This window comes from Herpailurus yagouaroundi, unplaced genomic scaffold (assembly GCF_014898765.1).
Source record: "Herpailurus yagouaroundi ecotype Mexico unplaced genomic scaffold, PumYag 166, whole genome shotgun sequence".
In the NCBI taxonomy this organism is placed as follows: Eukaryota; Metazoa; Chordata; class Mammalia; order Carnivora; family Felidae; genus Herpailurus; species Herpailurus yagouaroundi.
The window spans coordinates 17,789,691-17,814,137 of NW_024412407.1; the positions used below are offsets into that span (position 1 = coordinate 17,789,691).

The following is a 24,447-nucleotide window of genomic DNA, read 5'->3' on the forward strand; positions in this document are numbered from 1 at the left end:
CTCAGTTTGTTCTCAGTTTTTAAGAGTCTATTATGCTTTGGCTCTCTTCCACTCTAACCTCTTTTTTTTTTTTTTTTCCTTCCCCTCCCCCATGGGTTTCTGTTAAGTTTCTCAGGATCCACATAAGAGTGAAACCATATGGTATCTGTCTTTCTCTGTATGGCTTATTTCACTTAGCATAACACTCTCCAGTTCCATCCATGTTGCTACAAAGGGCCATATTTCATTCTTTCTCATTGCCACGTAGTACTCCATTGTGTATATAAACCACAATTTTTTTATCCATTCATCAGTTGATGGACATTTAGGCTCTTTCCATAATTTGGCTATTGTTGAGAGTGCTGCTATAAACATTGGGGTACAAGTGCCCCTATGACATGCAATTCTTCTGATAATTATGACTTGGTATTTTTGTCAATGTCTAATCTTCTTTAGACAGGATTATAAATGCCCAATATTAAGCAACAATTAATTAGTAGTTTGCCTCATCATTCCACCTCCCTTTCTTCTCCATAACTTCCCAATTTTAGTTAATTATATTATCTTTCTTAATGTTTATCTTTGTTTAGTAAATATGATACCCATATTTGGTTTTTAGCTTTAATCCTATTTATCAGCAATCCTTAATGTTACCTACCTTATGCTTTCCAGTTATCTATTGTTTGATAAAAAATTGTTCACTGGCAGAATCTTCAAATGAGTCAACGGAAACATTATCCCTAGGATCTTGTGTTTTCAGAACTGTTTACCTTTATACTTCAGCAACAGTTTGACTGGATATATAATTCCTGGGTCACATCTCTTTCCTTGAGGATTTTATCTGTATTGCTCTATCTACAATGTCTTCTAGGAATGAATATTGTGGAAAAATGTGAAGTCAGCCTGTTTTCCTCATTATAAGTGATTTATTTTCTTTCACTTTCAAAGAATGCTAATTTTTGAAATCTAAGAATTTTATGAGGACATGTGTTGGTATTCACCATGTGGGACTATTTTTGTAAAATAGTATTTTCCCTTTTATATTTTCAGACTCAAGTATCTTTTTATTTCTGTGATTTTTTTCTTGAATTAGATTTTTAATTTTTTCCCTTTGCTTTTAAGATCTGTGGATTTATGGTTTTTCATCAGTTCTAGAAAAAAATCCACAGCCATTATCTCTATATATAGTTTCTCCTCCTTTCTCATTCTTTCTATGTGGAACTCTCAGTGTTAGATCTTATCATTCCGTCTTCCATATCTTCTAACCTTTTTTTTTTATTCACATTTTCCATTTCCTTGTTTCTCTTTACTACATTCTGGATCAGATCTTCAGACAGATTTTCTGGTTCATAAACTCCCACTTGAGTTATCTAGTTAATCTCTTTACAGTTTATTATTTGTTTGCTTATTTGTTTTTGCTGCCAACAATTGTATTTTTTATTTCTGGTTTCTTTTGAATTGTTCCCAAAATGTTTCTGTTCATTCCTGGATGTTTTTAATTGAATGATCACTTTTTAAATTACATGCTTTATTTAAACAGTTCACACAGCTGCTTTTTTAAAAATGTTTTATTTTTGAGAGAGCACGTGCACACAAGAACAGGGGAAGGGCAGAGAGAGGGGGACAGAGGATCTGAAGCAGGCTCTGTGCTGACAGCAGAGAGCCGATGCAGGGCTCAAACTCATGACTGTGAGATCATGACCTGAGCTGAAGTCAGATGCTTAAAGGACTGAGCCACGCAGGTGCCCCTCAAAAATATATAAATACATATATTTTATTTATACATATTTATATATGTTTTATTTATATGTATGTTTTATTTATACATGTTACATATATATATATATATAAAATTCCAATACTTGAAATCTTTGGGGAATCTAAATTGATAGTTTGTTTCTGCTGACTCTTACTCATGGTTATTGCCTTCTTGTGTATTTGGTAATCTTGTTTCTGAGTTCAGTGCTTAGTCATAATCTGTGGGAGTCCTCTGAACCGAACTTGGAGAGCTCTCCTCCAGATAATGGTTGTTTCTATTTCTGTCAGCAGCCAAGACCACTTCAGTCTTCCTTGGGTTTTGGCTTAAGAGTGTCCCAGGTTCAGCTTGTCCACATAGCTGCCATTCCAAGGGTTGGTACGCACAATTGTGTTGCTATAGGAACACTTCCTCAGGCCTACACGGTTCTTCCTGGCTTCCTGCGCATTCAGGCAGCTTCCTGTTACTCTGGCTATCTACTGTTTTCCAAACCAACAAGAATTTTGCTTATGACCCAGTATTTTGCTTGACCTTAACTTTTCCCCAGCAAATCGATATAGGCCATATAGGGATATTCACAGTGCAGTCTCTTCTCCCCAAGTGTCACAGACAACGACTGTTTTCTGAAGGTACAATTTGTCTATGTGATACATATGTTGCTGCACTTTCTCTGATTCTTGAAGCCTTGTGGATCCAGGGAAGCTCCTACAACCAACCTGTGAATTGCATTCCTACCTCTGAAATGAAAGATTTAGGCTCTATACAAGAGATTTAAGCTATGTCCTTAACTTTTAAGTAGTATATTTTGCTATTTAATCCTAACCCTGACCCCAATCCAATCTGAAACCCTAAATCTAATAAGATCTTTCTAAAATCTGCACTTTAAGAACCTCCCATACTCTCATTCCCATCCACTTATTTTGTAATTTAAGGATTTGCCTCATAGTTTTTCTTATTCTGTTCTTTACTTTTGAGTGATTTACCCCCCAAAAGGAAAAATACTAACTTTATACTACTGTCTTCAAATAATAAGTCCTGCTACATTCTTTGTGATTATACCATTTTTGGCATACCACATGAACTATAAGAACTGTGTTTGGCAATTTGTCTCCACTAATATTCAGTTATCAGGTGCAATTCATTTCGATTTAAAATATTTTCACACTTTAAGTTTTGTGTGGTTACTACTGTGTGGTCTTATATCTCCAATGTTTAAATGTTATCAAGAACTCGGGAAGCACTAAAGCAAAACTTTAATGATGAAAATAGCAATGTAAATATTAAAGTTCATAATGGCATAAATACAAAAAATCAACAGGATGCCCATTTTTAGAAGGAGACCAATGTGGTAATTTCACAGAAACAAGTAAAAAAATATATGGATAGAAGTGTAAGGGTGAATATATGAAAATCAGCAATGCAGTTATTTTTTCTGACACTGTGCTATCTATCTTCTAAGAAACTTTGTCAGGTTTTGGCATGAAGTTAATGATGCCTTCATTTCAATTTCTAGCATAACATTGTGACCTCCGGTAAACCAATTAAATTTTTTATTACTACAACAAAACAATTTAGTATAGAATTTAATAATTATTTTTGCTAAAGTCAGAAACAGACCAAAACTACCAATATTTCATTCAGAGCTGCATTCCTTATTTACTAAACCAGGTGGTTCTCACTGTTGTCAAAAGGTTTGTAAAAGCCAGCTAGAAAGTTCTTGAAAATATGCTCAGAGAAAGCAAAACAAGCTGCTGGCAAAATTCCATGTCAGTGCATTTGGCATCATATAATGTCAATGGCATTTAATGTGAAAGAGGAATTACTGCTCTGTGTTCATGCTAGCAAATATTCTATTTAGAGTTGTATGATGCCACTAATCACAAATGTCTAGAAAATGAGTCAGTTCTAGGCATATATGTGGTATAAGGAGAAGTACTAGAGGACTTTTTGTTCTGCTCATTATTAAAATCCAGTGCTTAAGGAGAATTTTTTTTTTTTTAAGATTATCACTATTTTGTAACTTGGACTGGAAAGGGTATGATGGATTTAGTTCTGATACCAGCTAGCTACATGTAAGAAGGCATACGTGCACTGCTTTATAAAGAATTGGTGGTCAACAATATGTCTCTTGATATTTTTTGAGACAAACCGTAAAAAAGAAGAAAGTGAACAAACTAAATGGTGGCCCCTGAGCATTCAACTCCCCAGTGTGGCTAGGTAAAGTCAATCAGGCTTTTGCCTGCTTCCTCCACAAAACATCCCTTATCAAACCTGCCACCCATCTTCACCTTGCCAAATCTAATGATTTGTTCTCCATCTAAATCCTAATTGATCTCTGAGCAGTATCTCTTTGAAACACCTTCCTCTCTTGGGGCGCCTGGGTGGCGCAGTCGGTTGAGCGTCCTACTTCAGCCAGGTCACGATCTCGCGGTCCGTGGGTTCGAACCCCGCGTCGGGCTCCGGGCTGATGGCTCAGAGCCTGGAGCCTGTTTCCGATTCTGTGTCTCCCTCTCTCTCTGCCCCTCCCCCGTTCATGCTGTGTCTCTCTCTGTCCCAAAAATAAATAAACGATGAAAAAAAAAAAAGAAACACCTTCCTCTCTAAGATTTCCTAAAGCCACACTCTTCTGTTCCCCTCCCTTCTCACTGGCTGCTCCTTCTCAATCTCCTTTTGAGGACCCACCCCTTCCTCTGTCTGGCTTTTAATTATGAACACTCTATCCTGAGTCCCTGGTGCTCTCCACTGTCTCCCTACATAATGTTTGCATTACTACTGTCAAAGCTCTTTGATAATATCAGATTCTTTTTTTCTACTTTTAACAATCTGGTGGCTTATATGGGTATTTGTGTGTGTGTGTGGTTTTAGCATATTTTCCTGGTTGACTAATGAGACTGAACATTTTTTACATGTTTATTGACCATCTGGATTTCCTCTTTGGGGAAACTGGTGACTCAGGTATTTTGCTGATTTTCCAATTGCATTTTTTGGCTTTTATCATATTTATCTTGTGGGAGTACTTTTTATACTCTAGATACTAGTCTTCTTCAGTTACTCGTGGTGCAGGTATTTTACCCAAATTTATGGCTCTAAATTGATCTGTTTAAAATGCCTTCCAGGTCTTGTCATGTCCTTGTTTCAAGACTTCCAGTGGCTCCCAACTGCAGTTAGCTGTCAAGGCCCTAAATGATCCAGTCCCGCCTATCTCTCTGTCCCTGAACTCCAGCAACACTGGCCTTCTTTTTGTTCCTCAGTTATGTTTAGGAGATAGACTTGAGCTCCCTCTCTTGCACAGCTTTAGACAAATGCTAGTTCTTAGTAAATGCTCATTTGCACCTCTGCAGAGTGTTAGAAAAGGCCCAGCTGCAAAGTGTAAAGCACTGGCTCTGATAAAAATGCTTTCTTTTTGTATAGAATTGTTGAATCAGTGTGTTTTACCCTGAAACTAATACAACATTGTATGTCAACTATATTTCAATAATTTAAAAAAAATTTTTTTTCAGATTCTCATGCTGCCATTTATTAAACACAAAGAACAGTTACATAACACTTGTATCAGCTTCCTCATCTGTACAAGGCACTGTACTCCTATCAATGGTGAGCACAGTGTTTTCAAAAAAATTTTTTTTTTAACTTCTTTTATTTTTTTTAATTTACATCCAAATTAGTTAGCATATAGTGCAATAATGATTTCAGGAGTAGATTCCTTAGTGCCCCTTACCCATTTAGCCCATCCCCCCTCCCACAACCCCTCCCATAACCCTCAGTTTGTTCTCCATATTTATGAGTCTCTTCTGTTTTGTCCCCCTCCCTGTTTTTATATTATTTTTGTTTCCCTTCCCTTTTATGTTCATCTGTTTTGTCTCTTAAAGTCCTCATATGAGTGAAGTCAAACGATTTTTGTCTTTCTCTGATGGACTCATTTCACTTAGCATAATACCCTCCAGTTCCATCCACGTAGTTGCAAATGGCGAGACTTCATTCTTTTTGATTGCCAAGTAATACTCCATTGTGTACATATATATACCACATCTTCTTTATCCATTCATCCATCAGTGGACATTTGGGCTCTTTCCATACTTTGGCTATTGTCGATAGTGCTGCTATAAACATTGGGGTGCATGTGTCCCTTCGAAACAGCACACCTGTACCCCTTGGATAAATGCTTAGTAGTGCAATTGCTGGGTTGTAGGGTAGTTCTATTTTTAACTTTTTGAGGAACCTCCATACTGTTTTCCAGAGTGGCTGTACCAGTTGCATTCCCATTTAAAACTTTTTTTTTAATGTTTATTTATTGTTGAGAGAAACAGAGCAGGAGTTGGGGAGGGGCAGAGAGAGAGAAGAAGACACAGAATCAGAAGCAGGCTCCAGACTCTAAGCTGTCAGCACAGAGTCCAATGCGGGGCTTGAACTCACAAACCATGAGATCATGACCCAAGCCGAAGTCGGACACTCAACCAACTGAGCCACCCAGGCGTCCCTATATTTCAATAATGTTAAAGTGATTTTTTAAACATGTTTTCTTATAATTGTGTTAGGACCAAAAAAAACAAAAACAAAAACAAACAAACAAAAACTAATCCCTGAACAGCAAAAATAATCTCAGCCACAAAAGAGAAAGACAGAAACTAAGCTGGGTAATATCTATCATTGAAGCTTGTATCCAATGGAAAATGATCATCTGAATTAGTAGACCAGATGTTACATGTAAGGAGAATGTAACATCTCCCTCTATAAGCCACAGAAGAAGCCCTTTGGATGAGACAAGATCCCACCTACTAGTGGCTGCAGGTCTGTTGGAGGCCATCCATGCTGAGTGGTTTGAAGCCTAGGAAAACTGCATTCTTGGGGGAAAAAAAAAAAAAACACCAACAGGGAATATCACATCTGAAAATACAGGGTATTTCTCTACCTTTTATTAAAAGTTCTGACGCAGCTCTTCCAGCCCATGGGTCCTGTCCCCATGCTTTAATAAAATCACCTTTTTGCACCAAAAAAACATAATAATAATAAAATAAAAGTTCTGAAATTGAGTTTCATACCCTTTGTTAATGAATGAATTATAACTAAAGTTTGCTATGAGAATTCTCCACTGAATCTGGCCCAGTGAATCAAACAATTTTTGTGATTCATACCAAGTTTGTCTAGTCTCAAGGCATTGCATTTATTGTTCTTTTAGAAAATAACATCTTTGAGATATCATTCATAGGCCATATAATTCACCCACTTGAGGTATATAATTTAACACATTTTAGTATATTCACAGAACTGTACAAAAATCACCACAATCAATTTCAGAACATTTTCATCACCCCAAAAAGAAACCCTATACTCAGTGCTAGTCCCCAGATTTCCTAAGACTAACAACTACTTCTTGACAAGACTCAAACAAGCATTACCATCTCTAGGGAGGTCACATTACCCTTTCTAATTATTCCCTGCCTCTTTGGATGACAGTTTGTTGCTTATGGTCATTCCCTCTCTCTTTAACAGAATCATCATTTTGTTCATGTATCCAATACCTACATGCTACAAGGGTGGTCAGGCCCATGTCCAACCCCAAGGGATAAATCATGACTGATCTACATCAAAGATGATGTCTTGTTCCCCTTGGCAAGGATGGTTTAGTAAGGATAGAGCTGGAGGGTTCTTCTAGGCAAAGATTTCTATGCCCTTAAAAGAGAGATGTGAGAAAAAACAGATTTTCCCTGCCTACACCTTAGTGCGAGGAGGTATTGCTTAGACCTGTAGAATCATCTTACAAGTGTGAGAAGAAAACCTGCGAGTCACAGAGATGCTGAGCTGGAGCCATGATGTCATCGAGCCACCGAATAACCAACTGTGGAACAATCCTACTCTGAGTTTTCCCATGACATAAAACTCTTAACGTTCACGCCATTCTGAATTGGGTTTTCAGCCAAATATATCCTACCTAATAACCTGTTACATTGTCCTCTTTTGTCTTCTTCTTAGCACTTGACATTCTTTGCAATATCTTGCTTGTTTATTGCTTGCCTCCATCAATCAGAACATGAGCTCTTTAACATCTTATTTGCTCTGCACCTAAAGCATCTTAAATAGTACCTAGTATCTAGTCAATAGCCAATAATTATCAGTTGAAAATGAATGAATGAACAATGCCTTGATTTCTCTCTTTCCCTCATTTCCAATACTTCAGCAAGTCTATTGGTTAAACCCTCAAAATATATCCAAATTTGACTATTCTGACCATACCTGGGACTATCAACAGTGAGTGTCCAGGTTGAAAGTGTTTTACATGTTCTCTCTGGGTGCAACACCCTCCCCAAATCTCCATGTGTTTGCCAACCCAGGAAGCTCTCCAAACCTGTTCTTTTGAGTTTTTATGGAGGCTTCATACACAGGCATGATAGAGTCAATCATTGGCCACTGGTGACCTCCAGCCCTTCTCCCCTCCCCAGAGATGGGGGGTGGGACTAAAAATTCCAACCTTCTAATCCAGTAGCTTCCCCTGGCAACCAGCCCCCATCCTTAGAGCCTTTTCAAAAGTTACCAAATTAACATAAACTCAGGTGTGGTTGAAAGGGGCTTGTTATGAAGAACAAGACACTCCTTTCACCTTTAAGGATCTGGAGCTATTTCAGGAACAAAGGACAAAAGACCAAATATTATAACAAAGGCTACTCCCATTGCTCTTAAGAAATTCCAAGGGTTAGGGCATCTGGGTGGCTTCGCAGGTTAAGCACAGGACTCTTGATTTCTGCTCAGATCGTGATCTCACAGTTCCTGAGTTTCAGCCCCAAATCAGGCTCTTCAGAGACTGCTTGGGATTCTCTCTCTCCCTCTTTCTCTGCCCCTCCCACATGCACACACATTCTCTTTCTCTAAATAAATAAATGTAAAAAAAAAATTCCAAGGGTTTTAGGAGCTCTGCCAGAAACAAGATGAAGACCAAATATATGTGTCCTATGGATGAGGAAGCTTGCGGCAAACTGAGGGCAAAGTACAAGTTAGCCCACACCCCCTCCCAAGGTAGGAAATATATGATATTCCTTGGACACTCCCAGCCACACCAAAACAGGAAAGGACAAGAAAACAAAAACAAAAACAAAAACAAATGGTTAAACTGATAAGAGTCTCCACCAGTTTACCAGAAAAAGGCAACCTCATCACAGCCTAACTTCCAGGAACTCCCTACCGTCTTAATGTTAATGACTTGAGAGAGAGAAGAGGGGGGGCGGGGAACCTTACCTTGATAATAGCTAGGCCTCCAGTAAGTCTTTAGTATATGAAAGTCTCTTTGGAAACTCCCTCTTGACTTTATCTCCCCTCTTAACTTCATCTCCCCTAACTCCATAAAATGGTCACTCCCCACAACCCCAGTGCAGCTCTTCCTGCCCATGGGTCCTGTCCCCATGCTTTAATAATCACCTTTTTTGCCCCCTAAGATGTCTTCAAGAATTATTTCTGGGCCATCGGCTCCAGACCTCATGAACCGCCCATCACCCCAAAACTTCACCATTGTTACAAATCACATTACATTCACCGTGGAAAAAATAAGCGTTCCAACTCTGAGGTTACAGCCCAAGCTCTTCCCATGCAGGCTTCGTGGCTCTGAGATTTAACAGTCTCAGATTCTAAATGCTCTCATCAACACCATGACCCCAACCCAGAATTGAAATCCCAGAAGTCCCAGGCATGAAGGTCCTATGGATGTTCATGCTCAGTATCACCACAGTTCTTCTCTTTCCCTGGGGCACCTTCCACCTGGCTCCTTCAATCCTTCGAACTTTACCAAGCACATTTTTTGCTTCAGAGCCTTTCTTTTCCTTCTGTCCCCAGATCCCTTCATGGTTAGCTCCTTTCATCCTTCAAGTCTGTTAAACTAATTAAACAAGGAGGCCATTAGACTGAGGTGGCTCTAATGCCATGGTGGCCTACGTATGCAAGCCAAAATCTAAGCCTGTAAATGCCTCAAGGTTCCAATATCAAAACACTAAGGATAACCAATCACAAAAAGCCAACTAGACTTTAATATATAGCCAATCAAATAATTTCCTTTCTTTGCTTCCGCACTTTCTCTATACAAGTCTTTCTTCTGAATTGTTGGCTCAGCACTCATAACTACTTTTGGTTTGGCACTGCCCAATTCCAATCCATCTTTGCTCAAATAAAATTTTTAATACCCCTCAGTTTATCTTTTAACAAATCTCAGCAAAAATGTTACAGCCTTAAAGATGCCTGCCTTGACCACCAGAGTAAAACTAATCCCTCTCATTCTGTCTCTCCCCCTTCTCCCCCATCTCTCCCCCATTCTATCTTTATAGTTCTTTATAGCCCTTATCTCCATATATTGCTTTGTTTGTGTGCCTGTTTTGTCGCTCTCACATTAATGTGTAAACTCCAAGAGAGACATTTGTTTACTGATAAACTGCCTGGCAAATAATAGGTATTAAACAGTTATTTGAATAAATGTAATTAATGGGCTTTTAAAGTCTATCTGACAGAAATAACAGGCACTAGATTCTATTGCAAATGACTAATAAATGTGGGTTACGAATTGTATAGTTTTATAAAAATAATGAAGCTAACTAGGAAAAGGCAACACTTAGGCTGCTGTTGCAATGGCTCTCAGCATCATGATTAAAGACCACGATTGCCATCCCTCTCACTGTCATAAAACTACAACAATTATTACTTCGGCTCAGACTAAGCTATTACTTATTAATTTTCAAAATGTTTGTGATATTTAATTATTTTATATAAAAATCAGTGGCTTATGAATCCGTTATTTTCCACTCTATCCTTCTCTACTTTGGGCTCTAAGAGGCTGACTTTTGTAGACTGCACCTCTAATTTCTGGGTGTGTTGAAACTATGCACAGAAGCACCAGGAGATCTAAAGGGGGATGAAGAATGGGGTTAGAGCATTTACTCTTCCAGGATCCCTGCCAGCTGTGTTGCCATAGGCTGACTACATCCCTTTACTGGCCCAAAAGCCATAGCTGCTTCTAGATGGCCTCACCTATGGCCACTCTCTCTGGTTTTGGTAACTGTTCCCTTCCTGGCTTTCAGGACTAGGAGAGGTAAGGGCTTCCTGCTATTGCTAGTCTAGGTATTGAACCACCCTTATCCCTGCATTCCCTAAATTCTGCCCACATCTTTATAAACAGCCTCTTTATTAATATCTCCTTGCCTATCCTGTTTGAACTTCTGCAGCTGTTTCCTGCAAGAATCCTGAGTCATACATTTTATGCCTCAAACTCCTGAGAATTTGAAAGACCTGGGTCTATAGCCTATATACAAATTAAATCAAGGGCTCAGTCAATGGAAAATTTTAACAATGCACAAGAATTCATGAGCGTGGGCGCTGCTGTTTCCAATTTAGAGTAAGACACAGTATGAGATACAAAAAGAAATTAAATATTTTCACATTGGCACCAATTAAGGACATTCCTACCTGGAAATAACCTGCACATGGTAGGATAATAAAGTAGTCACTCATCTGGCTTCTCTTTATTCTGTTTGTTTTCAGCCCCCTTTAGAGTTACAACCTAAAGAGCTGAGAAATAGAAAATGTACTGGGCAAGGAATTAGCAAACATATTCTAGTTCCATCTTTGCTCAGAAATCTTGAGAAATCAGTCAACTTTCCTGAAACTACAAAATTAAGATGATGGAATGAGTTATAGCTAAGATACCTTTTAGTTCTAAATCTCTGATAACTATATTTTATAATTATGAAGAACTATCAAGAGTTTTTATTTTATTTTTTTTTTTAATTTTTTTTCAACGTTTTTATTTATTTTTGGGACAGAGAGAGACAGAGCATGAACGGGGGAGGGGCAGAGAGAGAGGGAGACACAGAATCAGAAACAGGCTCCAGGCTCTGAGCCATCAGCCCAGAGCCTGACGCGGGGCTCGAACTCACAGACCGCGAGATCGTGACCTGGCTGAAGTCGGACGCTTAACCGACTGCGCCACCCAGGCGCCCCAAGAGTTTTTATTTTAAAGAGGTAGAGGCAACAATATAGTATTGTTTAAGAACCCAGCTCTGCAGCCTAATTGTTTGGCTTCAAATCCCAGCTCTACCACTGACTAGCCACATGGACTTGGGCATGTTTCTTAATCTCTTTGGGCCTCAGTTTCCTCAATTGGAAAATCGGTATGATAACAGTAAAAATACCTGCCAACGAGGATTTCTTTGAGGGTGAAATGAGTTTGACCCTGTAAAATACTCACTGTGTGCAAGGCACTATTCTAGCCACCCAGCAAGTATTCACAATTATCACTGATACTGTTAACAGAGTTTTTTCCATAATTTAATGATCTAGTAGGCTTTTATTCAGCAACTCATACATGGGGCAACATCCAGTCTAGCAGATAGAAAGCTCTAAAGAGCTGTACAAGGCAAGAAATATTTACAGACCAAAGTGAGAAGGAACAAGGAAGTTGTACTAGGCATTTGCTGATTGGTTAAAGCAGGATTACTTCCCTTATATGGAGCAAAGGAGAGTCTTGGAGCCAGGTTAGATAACTTGTGCAGACAGGCAAGCACTGATTGGTTGGCCTAGGCCCACTTTTTCTGGGAGAGCCAAGCATAGAAACTTAGTTAAATTCCAGTTTGCTGATGTGGGCTTAGCATAAGTGGTTCCATCTTGCACCTGGTCTGGACACTAACACCCAACTGAAGATTTGGAGTTAACAGTGGATGATGAAGTATAGATTATACTGAGCTGAAAATTAACTTTAGAAGAGCAATTGCTATTTTGAATCTATATATAAGCAATATGGGGCACCCGGGTGGTTCAGTCAGTTGAGCATCTGACTTCAGCTCAGGTCATGATCTCACCATTCGTGGGTTCGAGCCCCGCATTAAACTCTGTGCTAACAGCTCAGAGCCTGGAGCCTGCTTTGGATTTTGTGTCTCCCTCTCTCTCTGCCCCTCACCTGCTCACACTGTGTGTGTCTCTCTCTCAAGGATGGATAAACATTAAAAAAAAAATTTTATTTATTTATTTTTTTTAACGTTTATTTATTTTTGAGACAGAGAGAGACAGAGCATGAATGGGGGAGAGGCAGAGAGAGAGGGAGACACAGAATTGGAAGCAGGCTCCAGGCTCTGAGCCATCGGCCCAGGGCCCGACGCGGGGCTCGAACTCACGGACCGCGAGATCATGACCTGAGCTGAAGTCGGTCGCTTAACCAACTGAGCCACCCAGGCGCCCCCAAAAAAAATTTTAATTAAAAAAAATATATAATATGGTTTAAGAGTGAAGACCCTAACTCATAGCCTGTTCTTATATTTTGATATGACATGTAAAGATGATTTGAACAACAATTTATTTCTATCTACTTGTATGCCTATACATACTTATAAATGACCCAAGATTTACTACATACATGCACACACATGCACACACACAAAAACACACATATACAGTTGACCCTTGAATAATGTGGGGGTTACATGCCCCTACCCACTATGCAGTCGAAAATTCACATATAACTTTTGACTCCCCCAAAACTCAATTACTAATAGTCTACTGTTGACCAGAAGGAAGGCTTACCAAAACATAAAGTTAATTAACACATATTTTATATGTTGTATGTATTATATACTGTATTCTTATAATAAGCTAGAGAGAAGAAAATATTATAAGTGAAGAAAAACATAAAGAAAATACATTTGCAGTACTGGAAAAAATCCACATATAAGTAGACTTGCATAGTTCGAATCCATGTTGTTCAAGGGTCAACTGTGTGTGTACATATATACACATACATACATAGCATAAGGTATACTTAATCATTTTATCTATATACATTTATTATATATTTTTCTTTACATACACAAACACACTAGGAATAAGTAGCATAATTTAAGGAAAGTAATGTTGCTTATTATTCTTATATAACCTGCCCAGAGAAACATGTAACCTGCCCAAAGAAACATATAAAGTTTTCTTTATATGGTAGCTAGGGTAGGAAATGGAAGAGGTTTCGAGCTAGAGGAAACTATAGCAAAGTGGGCACAGCAAGCAAAGAGGGGAGAATGAGAAAATGACATCCTGCCCTTAGCCTAGCACTGTCCACAAACCACTTACCATGCACCAGAAAAGACTTATTCCTAACAACCTTGCATTCCAAGATAAACCATGAATAACAGGAACCTCCCAAAAGCATTTACTAACAGGAAATCCTGAAATCTTTGCCTCTTGAGATAAGCCACAAAAATAAGAACATCCTGTTTTCCTTTCAAAAAGACAGGAACATCTTGTTCTTATCCAATCTGAACTGTCAACTGCCATATCTGAGCTATAAATATCCGCCATATCATCAGAGCTATAAATTCCTCCTATTCTATGAGATGAGCCACTACTTCTGAAGGCCTGGTTCGCTTATTTATTAGCAAATAAAAGGCAAAATAGGTAAAGGGGATAAAGAGGTAGAAACCTGCAGTTATAAAAGATAAAATAAAATAAGTCACAGGGATGAAAAGTACTGCATCGAGAATACAGTCAATAATATTATAATAACTTTGTATAATGACAACTTATGATGAGCACTGCGTAATGTACATAACTGTCAACTCACCATGTTGTACACCTGAAACTAATATGTCAACTGTACTTCAACTTTTTAAAAAAGTTTCCCTGTGTTCACATTTGTTTCTGAATTTTATTCTGACAAAGAGTTACTGGATAGACAGTAGTTGGAACTGATTTTCTTGGTAAGTACTGGATATACCAAGGCCAGCTTCATGGGCAAACTAATGATGCAGTCATACAAGGCCCAGCCTTGGTTTAATGCTCTGCTATCACCATCTTGAAATTCCTAATAACCTTTTGAAAAGGAGTTTTGCAAGTTATATTGATGGCATTGGATGCATCATAAACCTCTCTCCTGGGGTTCCTGGGTGGTTCAGTTGGTTAAGCGTCTGACTCAGGCTCAGGTCATGATCTCATGGTTTATAAGTTTGAGCCCCGCATTGGGTTCTCCACTCTCAATGAAGAGCCAGCTTTAGATCTTCTGGCTCCCTCTCTCTCTGCCCCTCCCCAGCTTTCTCTCTCTGTCTCTCAAAAATAAAATAAACCTCTCCTGAGCACCCAAATAAAGTAGGAAGAGCATGGTCTTTGGAGTCTGACACGGCTATTTATTTAGGTAAGGCTCACCTTCATCTATAAGATAGCATGATATCTCAGACTTGGTTGATGATTGACTACATGAGATCATGTAAGTATTTACCATGTTTGACACCTAGAAGGTCCATAAATCATCCTGAAATATCCCATTTTACCTTCTTTGAAAAAGAGGTCTATGGGGCACCTGGGTGGCTCAGTTGGTTAAGCGTCCAACTTCGGCTCAGGTCATGATCTCATGGTTCGTGGGTTCAAGCCCTGCATCAGGCTCTGTGCTGACAGCTCAGAGCCTGGAGCCTGTTTCAGATTCTGTGTCTCCCTCTCTCTCCGCCCTTCCCCCACTCACACTCTGTCTCCCTCTGTCTCAAAAATAAACATTAAAAAAAAAATTCAAAGAGCTCTACCTTTATACAATCTCCTTTTCTTCTCAGCATGACTCTTAATAGAAGCAGCAATTCATTTGAACAAGTATGTATTGTAAGTGAGAGCTGGGCTACTTGTGTGTTTATTTCTTCTCTTCCCCTTCATTCCTCCCGTTACATCAGACTACATCCTTTACCATCACCTCAAGGACCCTCAATGACCTTCCTGTGGCTAAACTACCTTCAAGTGTTATTCCACTTGACATCTCTTCAGCATGTGACAATTTTGCTCATGTTTATCTTCTGTAGCAGCCCACTGGTTTTTTCCCCTACCTTTTTGGCTGTTCCTTCTCAGTGTCAATTGCCAGTCAATTGCTGTTCTCAGCTGCCTCTCCAAGGACTTGTTGTTCTCACTCTATATACATCTGATGGGTGAGCTCATCAATTCCCATACCTTCAATTTCCATTTATATGCTGGTGACTCCTGTTATGGATACATAATTGTTAGGATGTTTTGGCAGCAAGAAACAGAAAATTCAACTCCACTAATTTTATCAACAACAAAGGGAATTAACTGAATTGTGTGACAGCACAAAATAAAGCCACCCCTGCCCAGGTTGCCACATCAGCAAAACAAAACTTGGATTCTAACTTTCATGTTTCTGTAAATGCTCTGCTTCACCAGAGTTTGGTATATCCAGTCAGCCAATCCCCAACTGCTAAGAATCTGCAATGATTTATTTGTTCTCAGATACGCAACTCCAGCCAATCAGCTTAAGCCAAATATTCTTTCTTTATTCCCTGATTAACATACTAACCTTATAAGGAAATCCCTGACCCACTAGCCAATCATTCCCTGTTTCCTTGTTGCTGCTTCAAACACTATAAACGCATTCCTGCCCAAACATCCCATGGCAAGAGTGCTCCACTGCTTGTGGGGCACTGATTCCCTCAATCTATGGATGTTTTTCCCTCAAGTAAAGAACATCAAACTCGATGCCAAATTGTTTTATTTTTGTCATTTCATAATAGAGAGGAAGGGTGGTGTTCAGGCACAGTTCAATCAGGACCCTAGCTGCTCTCCCTTGATTCTCTTAATCTGTCTTCCTCTATACAACTTCATTCAACGTGACAATGCTGAGAATGTTGATTCATGAAGCATTATCATAAATTTGAGAAAACTTCTTTCTCAAAAATCTGCAGCAAAACTTTTCCTGCTTCTTATTGGTCCCAAATAAGTCACATGCCCCTGGGCCTATTTTTGAACCCAACTCTGTGGCTGAGGGAATATGGTGATTTCTTGATTAAGGTCTGCTTATCCCTGAATCAATTACTGCAGTAATCACTGATTAGCCTAATCTAGACCCACCTCTGAAGATGGGGTCAGTTCTCCAAACCACATGGCTGCCATAAAAAATAAAAAAAAGAAGAAGAAGAAGAAGAAGAAGAAGAAGAAGAAGAAGAAGAAGAAGGAAAGAGAAAAGAAAAGAAAAGAAAAGAAAAGAAAAGAAAAGAAAAGAAAAGAGGAAGGGATGAAATAAAACTGTCAAGGCAATCACAATGTATATCAGATCTATCTTATTCAGTGGAGACTCAAAATAATTCTTGATACAGTATGCTAAATACCGGAGAGGCTGGTTTGTAGACACCACAGGTCCTAAAAGCTGCAGGAAATCATAATCAAAATAGTTCTAATAATTTTCATATCATGAGGGCTTATACATCTTTGACCTTTAAAATAACTGGCTAGAAACAACTAGAACTTTGTCATCCTATCTCATTATATAATTATTTTCTTAAAAGAAAAAAACAAAAAAACAGCTGTGATGACTTCCTTTGACCACTGAGAACAATTCAGGCACCCAGGGCTGAACATCTCATAATGATGGGACATGGCCTATATTTTCCTGGGCTTGAAGAATCAAGTAATCAGTGGGAAGACCTAGATGGACAGATGTGCAGCACTCAACAGACAGAAAAGACCATGAAGTCCTACCTTATCTGCTCTGTCAAGCTCTCTTATGGTCTTCCAAGGTGTAATTGGCTCCCAGAACAGCAGAGAATTCTTCCAAAAAAATTACTGTATTAATAAGTAAATGGATGTATTGTCATTGCTATTCGATCTCTTTATTATGTTTTTAATTTTTTTCAACGTTTATTTATTTTTGACACAGAGCGTGAGTGGGGGAGGGGCAGAGAGAGAGAGGGAGACACAGAGTCGGAAGCAGGCTCCAGGCTGAGCTGTCAGCACTGAGCCCAACACAGGGCCCGAATCCACGGAACCATGAGATCATGATCTGAGCCGAAGTCAGAGGCTTAACCAACTGAGCCACCCAGGCACCCCTCAATCTCGTCTTTATAAGCAAACCAGCACAATTTGCAGATCTAAAGCTCCATGCCTACATTTTCCATAGATACTTCAAAATCCACATGTCCAACATTTAAATACCCTCCTCTCTTCAAAAAGCTCCTGTAATCCTCTCAGCTCAATAAATAGCACCACCATACACCACATAATTCTCCAATCCCAAAGCCTAGAAATTAGCCTTGAGTCTTCACTTTCCCTCATCCCCACCAATCTCTGTATCCTATCAGTTCTACTTCTATTACCTCTCAAATCTGTCCATCCATTCCACTGTTACTACTTTAACTTAAGCTGTCATCAAAAGACTCCTATCTGGTCTCCACCTGTGACCTCTACAGTTTTTAATGCTTAACAGCTAGAGTTCTTTCTAAAACTCATTTTACCTATGCATGCCCTGTCCTTGCTTAAAACTTATCTATGACTCCACCCAAAGCCTAAATTGTTTAATATAACACAGATCATCAGGCCCCAGTTTAGCTTTCGGATCAGGAGAGGACATACTACCAGCCAGCCAAATCCAGCCCACTGCCCGTTTTTGTTTCCAATGTAAAGCCTTTACATTTTTTAACGGTTGGAAAAATCAAAATATGATGTGGCGGCTGAGTGGCTCAGTTGGTTAAGCGTCTGACCCTCAGTTCTGGCTCAGGTAATGATCTCAGTTTCTTGAGTTTCAAGCCCTGTGACCGGCTCCACCCTGGCAGCGAGGAGCCGGTTTGGTATTATCTCTCTCCCCTTCTCTCTCTGCCTCTCCCCAACTCATGCTATCTCTGTCTCAAAATAAACAAAACTTTTATATATACATACATATATATATGAAAATTCAAAATATTAATAATATTTCATGACAGTGAAAACTACATGAAATTCAAACTTCAGCATCCATAAAAAAAAACTTTACTGGAACACAGCTCTACCCATTCATACTGTCTATGGCTTCTTTTCAGCTACAAGTTGAGTAGCTGTGACCAAGGCTGTATGGCCCACAAAACCGTAAAATCTTTACTGTCTGGCCCTTAAAATTTGCCAACCCCTGCTCTACTCATTTTTCACCACTCCCCTTCGTAGCTGCCACCCTGAGCCGTCTGCAGTCCCTAACAGACCACCATTTTCCCTCCTACCTGCCTGTTCTCCCTACTCTTCCATGGGTGCTCACATAGAACCAACTTCATATCAGCGTTTAACAGTTATTCTGATTGTCCTTCTACTTGTCTGGTGCATATGTTCACCACTGAATCCTCAGCACCAACGCGATCTCTACTCTCCTTCAGTGCGTGATAAATGAAGGGTGTCCCTCTGGAATTCCTTCTGATTTGAATATAAGCGCACCCCCCCCCCCCAACCACCATAATGGAATTCTTACTGAGCTTTTTTGTTGGCCTGTAGTGTCATCTGTAAAATAAGACTAAATAATTCCGACTTTATAGGATTAAATGAATGTGGCTAATTATTGAGAGCACGTAGCGCAGTGCGTGCTTCAGAGAAAGTGCTCGGTAAACAGTGGTCACTCTTGGTTGCTCTAAAACTCTCCGTTTGACGTTAATGGTGTCCGTATCCAAGAGAGTCTCCAGGGTGTGTCGCCAAATGCATGGACCAGCATCAAACACATCCCTACAGTAACAGCAGCAACCTCCAAGCAAAGCGCCGCCGGAGGCGTACTAGGCCAGGCTGCACGCAGGGCTAAAACTACTGGGAAACCGCCCGGAAACGGAGCCCGCGAGGTGAAAGAACTACAACTCCCGTCGTGCCTCACCGAGTTTAGGGCTACTCTACATTTTATCACCTCCAGCCACTTCTCTTCTTTCCCTCTGTAGTCCCGAGGGTGGCTGCGTCCTGGTCACCGGAAGAAGCCGTGTGACGTCACGAGGGCCTACGCGTCGCGCGGGTGGCAGGAGTTGACGGACGGTCTCTGGCTGCGTTTGGGCGGCCCCGGGACCACGGAAGAGGCTTCCCTGGTCGGCCGCGATGCCTAGCTCGCGGCGGGTCAGTCAGCTCCTGGATCTGTGAGTTCACCCGGTCCCCGCCTCCCCTTCGCCCCGCCCTGTGCTCGCTCTCCCTCCCCGCCCGCTTTCTACCTCTGGACCTCTGAAGAGGGCTCGCTGGTGTTTCTGTTGCTGGGTTCCTGACTTGTCTCCTCGTAGATGACAGTTGTGCCAAGTGTGCTGCTGGGGAGGCTTGCCCCTCTGTCCTCCGCCCCGGGCGCCGCCAGATGGGTGGTGGTCCGAACTCTGTCAGCCTTGACCCTCGATGCTCTGGTAGTTGCTGGCAGTGACCTGTTTCTGAGGAGAGCTGAAAGCCTTGGTAGAACAATAACAACAAAAACACTACATGTGGCTCTCAAAAGCCTTCAGCAGAGTTCCCCCAGTTCCTGTAACTGGGATAGATATTGATTCTTTGAGGCAGCACGGCTCCGTGATTGCGTCACCGCGATTGCTGGGTTCAGCTCCCAGGCTGCGGTTCACCAGCTGCGTGACCACGGAGAGTAACTTAACCTCTGTGCCTGAGTTCTTGATTTATCGAATTAGTGTAACAACAGTACGTATCTCATAGAATTGTAGTAAGGAATAAATTTAACGGATGTAAAGTCCTTTGAAGGATGCCTAGTGTCAAAAGAAATTTCAAAGAACTTTACTTGATAAAAATATTTTAGTGAGGGAGAAACAAGAATCTGAGGCATGTCGTTGCAGAATGACTTATACACTGAGAATGACTATATTGTTTATCCTTCGCAGTGATTGGTTATTACATTGGTTAGTTACTACAATTTAAAAAACCTCAAGGGATTGGTTAAAAGTGGTCGTCTTACACTATTTTAGGAAGATGATTTAAACTTTGTTTATGATTGGGGCGCCTGGGTGGCTCAATCGGTTGAGCCTCCCGACTTCGGCTCAGGTCGTGATCTCACAGTTGGTGGGTTCCAGCCCTGCATCTTGATCTGTGCTGACCGCTTGCTCAGAGCCTGGAGCCTGCTTCAGATTCTGGGTCTCCTTCTTTCTCTGCCCCTCCCCTGCTCACACTTTGTCTCACTCTGTTTCTCAAAAATAAATGTTTTAAAAAAATTTTTTAAATAAACTTTGTTTATGATTATCAGAGGGATTTACAAGAAATAACCTGCTAAATTTCACTTTGTTCTGAAATAAACCAGATTTAGCTTCATTTATGTGACCTAACTGGTTGGGTCTGCTTAGGGGATTTTCAAGCATGGTCTCTATTTTATTTTATTTTATTTTATTTTATTTTATTTTATTTTATTTTAAAAATTATTCCCTTGGGGTCATTCCCTCAGAAAGCTGAAAGTGTGAGCCGATATACTGTTACTGTATACCCATTGATGTATGCCCAATATACTGTATACCCATTGATGTAGTCATTGGGCTGTATGGTCATGTAGTTGCCATTACCAACAGTTGCATAGTCATTGAAGACATGGGCAGTGGGACCACTGAGTTTTTTGAGTTGTGTAATCCTGATGGCTATCATTTGGTGTGTGAGTGGCTGCCGAAAGGCATTTAAAACTCTTGAGAGGATACAGTGCACTAGTGTTAAAAGGTGGGGGAGGGACAGTAAAGTATCCTCCAGACTGAGTAGGCACTTGGAAGCAGAAAAATGAAGCCAGCCTCTCCATTACTGTTTACACAGACTTTTATTCAGGGTGACTTACTGACAAAGGGGAGCCAGTGGATAGATGATCCTGTGGTGAGCCCCTCCCTAAGGAATGTGGTGAAAACCTCAAGGGAAGGCAACCTGGCTATGTGTGTGTACGTGGTGACATTCCTCACGACTTTGTAACATAGACCGCCCAATCAGACTGTATGTCTATATGTCACCGTTTATGGGAGACAAAGAAGTAGAAATTGCATAAAAGGCTACCCCCCGCTGTGCTCGGTGCTCAGTTTCTCAGGTACAAACCCATTGAGCCCATGCCGGCACAATGAATAAAGTTGCTCCCTGGAAAGAAAAGCCTGAGTGTCTTGACTCTTCTGTGTGGACCTCGGTCCCATTACAATCCAGGTGCTATGCAGCTATTCTCCACCCAGTCCAAACCTTAACTTACAGCTTTTATAGAGCAAAGGGCATTATGGTGCAAAGTGTAGTTATCTAAAGTGGCGCCATCTATTCGAGATCATCTCTCCTGGTTATCTAAAGTGGTGCCTTTTGTGCATCAGTCATCACTACTAGTTATCTAAAGTGGTACCTTCTGTGTACCACTTTAGAGAAGATCAGAGCAAGCCTTTCTGCATTCCAGTCAGGGCATACTCTAACCTCCAAGGGGCTTGGAACATACAGCTCCGAGGGAGGTCATTGCAAGAGCAGAAACAAGATGGAGGGCCAAAGATGGAGTCAGTGTTGTCAGCGCTGCTACAGCTAGGGATGTTAATATGATGACTATGAAATGGAAATTCAAAAATTCTGGGAGAGATTCCCAGGAGCCAAGGTTTAACCCACTAAATAAATCAGTGGAAGAAGCATCACCTATCTGATGAAAGATTGACATCGGATCTTTAAGATCTTTTAAATTAGGGGTAATAATTCCTAATTTATTAACGTGGAAACGGGGCACCTGGATAGCTCAATCAGTTAAGTGCCCGACTCTTGATCTCAAGTCAGGTCTTGATCTTGGGGTTGTGAGTTGGAGTCCTGTGTTGGGCTCCACAGTAGGCACGAAGCCTACTTTAAATTTTTTTTTTTTTTTAATCCATGGAACCTTTTTTTTTTAACCAGTTACAGCATATGCATCTCCTTGTTAAGTGGTTAGGGTGTCTAAGGCTGTGCAAGAGTTTACAGATTCTTGCTGTAATGGTAGGGATTTTGCAGAAGATAAGATCTCTCCTGAAGAGATTTAACTGTAGTCTTTTGTGAGTATCCTTTCCAATAAACTAAGTCTCTAGGAATGTTTTCTTTTGGAATGGATCACATTTTTAAATCTGGTGGAAAGTACATTTCTTAATATTGCATTAGTGCCTTGCCCTATTGAATCATGTTATGATCACCGAAGATAAACATGAGGATGTCTTATTTCAGGAGTGTTATAGGTGTGCTTCCATCTAAGTTACGCCTCTATGGTGTGAGCAATTAGGCATTTCTATTGAAACTAAAGAAAGATACAAATTAACACTTGGAGCAAATTACAAACTCAGTTTCTGAATCTGGAGAGCAACCAGTCAAGAAAATTTCTAGATTTGAGCTCAAAACATCTTTATTTTATTTTGTTTTATTTTCATTTTTTTCAAAACATCTTTAGATAATGGAGTGAGGAGGCAATTTCTATCTGTTGTATTTTCCTGGTTTACAGTTTGAATGATTTTGATGACATCATTGAGTATTTTGGTGAACTCTCTTGAGTGGCCTGAAATAGAAGTAGGCACGAAGGTTGTCTGTACATGATCTGTTGTGGTGATTTCTCTGAAGTTTATATCAAGTTGTCTGACTTTAGGTTGTAGGACTTGAGGAAAAGGGTAGTTTTAGTTTTTATTCCAAGTCAGAAGGGTAAGAGAAAATTGGAAAAGTTAGGTTGGAAAGTTGTAGCCAGATGTTGGAGGAAACTAGAAGAATTCAGGATCCAGTCCAGTTTACAGAAAGATAACAAAGCCTCAAAGATAATGAACAGGACTAGAATATAATAACAGGTACACTATAGTTTTCTATTGAAACATAATTTTTCTCTCTATAACCACTTTGTTTTTACCAAAGATAATCATAATAAGACCAATTTATTTGTTTTTTTTTTTTATTTTTTTTTAAAAATTTTTTTTTTCAACGTTTATTTATTTTTGGGACAGAGAGAGACAGAGCATGAACGGGGGAGGGGCGGAGAGAGAGGGAGACACAGAATCGGAAACAGGCTCCAGGCTCCGAGCCATCAGCCCAGAGCCCGACGCGGGGCTCGAACTCACGGACCGCGAGATCGTGACCTGGCTGAAGTCGGACGCTCAACCGACTGCGCCACCCAGGCGCCCCTAAGACCAATTTATTTGTAAAATGAATCTGGTCCCATTAAATTCAGCTCATTATTTATATAAGTGCAGCAGAATAGTTACTTTATGCACATTTTCAAAAATGATATTCAAGTCCAAGCTTTGGTAATCCAAGGGTCTTTGTTTGCTCCACAAATCCAATGTTAGTTTCTTAAAAACTGTCTGGTAATAAGAAATCTCAGATTAGATCTTTAAACACCCCTTTAGGCCAAGAAGTCAAGCTAATGGGTTGTCCAATTGTGTTCTGTTACAAAGAGAGCAAATTCTGATTGAATTTGTGCTAATACCTACACTGCCATGAAAATAAGAATACTCAATACTCAATAAGAGTTCTTTTGTCTTAACTCTGAAGGGATCAGGTAGAGAGAACAAGATAAATGTTTAATTTTTGTTCTCAAAAGTTTACCACATTGTTATGTTATATAGTTTTTATTTTATTTATTTTATTTTATTTTATTTTATTTTATTTTATTTTATTTTATTTTATTTTATTTATTTTATTTTAGAGAGAGGTAGAGGAAAAGAGAGAGAGAGAATCTTAGGTTCCATGTTCAGCAAAGAGCCTGACACAGGGCTCCCTCCCAAGACCCTGGGATCATGACCTGAGCCAAAATCAGGAATCAGATGCTCAACCACCTGAGCCACCCAGGCTCCCCAGTTATATAGTAGTTTAAAAGAAAACAGAAAGGGGGTTCTTTAAATTTGGAAAGCAAAACATTAAAGAACCAGCAATGCTTCAAACAATGTCATAAAAATGATAATCATCTCTATTAGTTGGTTTAGTCCCATGTAATCAATTATTTTTTTCTTGCTCTTGGGTTAGCAGTTTTATGAATCAATCAGTTTCTCCATTAGCATGCTAGAAATTCTTACCCAGTTAAGTGGTATGATCTTAAA

The 24,447-nt window shown here is 39.9% G+C and overlaps 1 protein-coding gene and 1 long non-coding RNA gene across 5 annotated transcripts in view; one reads left to right on the plus strand and one right to left on the minus strand.

The window, feature by feature from the left end:
* LOC121038748 (uncharacterized) overlaps window positions 1-19,426 on the minus strand; it is a 33,604-nt gene extending 14,178 nt beyond the window's left edge. Inside the window, exons 1-4 of one of the 3 annotated variants that reach the window (XR_005794483.1) lie at window positions 19,329-19,426; window positions 17,210-17,293; window positions 15,547-15,697; window positions 5,959-6,004 (exon numbers count right to left, since the gene is read on the minus strand). This is a non-coding gene — a long non-coding RNA (uncharacterized LOC121038748). Of the gene's footprint in view, window positions 1-5,958; window positions 6,005-15,219; window positions 15,698-17,209; window positions 17,294-19,328 lie in introns of those variants that run through there. The other 2 variants (XR_005794484.1, XR_005794482.1) reach the window with 2 other exon arrangements.
* Window positions 19,427-19,471: 45 nt separating this feature from the next.
* The window catches only part of AMN1 (antagonist of mitotic exit network 1 homolog), a 53,092-nt gene continuing 48,116 nt past the window's right edge, over window positions 19,472-24,447 (plus strand). The window contains exon 1 of one of the 2 annotated variants that reach the window (XM_040488488.1): window positions 19,472-19,578. Coding sequence is in view for 1 of the 2 variants with exons in the window: in XM_040488487.1 (XP_040344421.1) it covers window positions 19,541-19,578 (38 nt within the window). In the remaining variant the exon portion in view is untranslated. The remainder of the gene's footprint in view (window positions 19,579-24,447) is intronic. The other variant, XM_040488487.1, reaches the window with a different exon arrangement.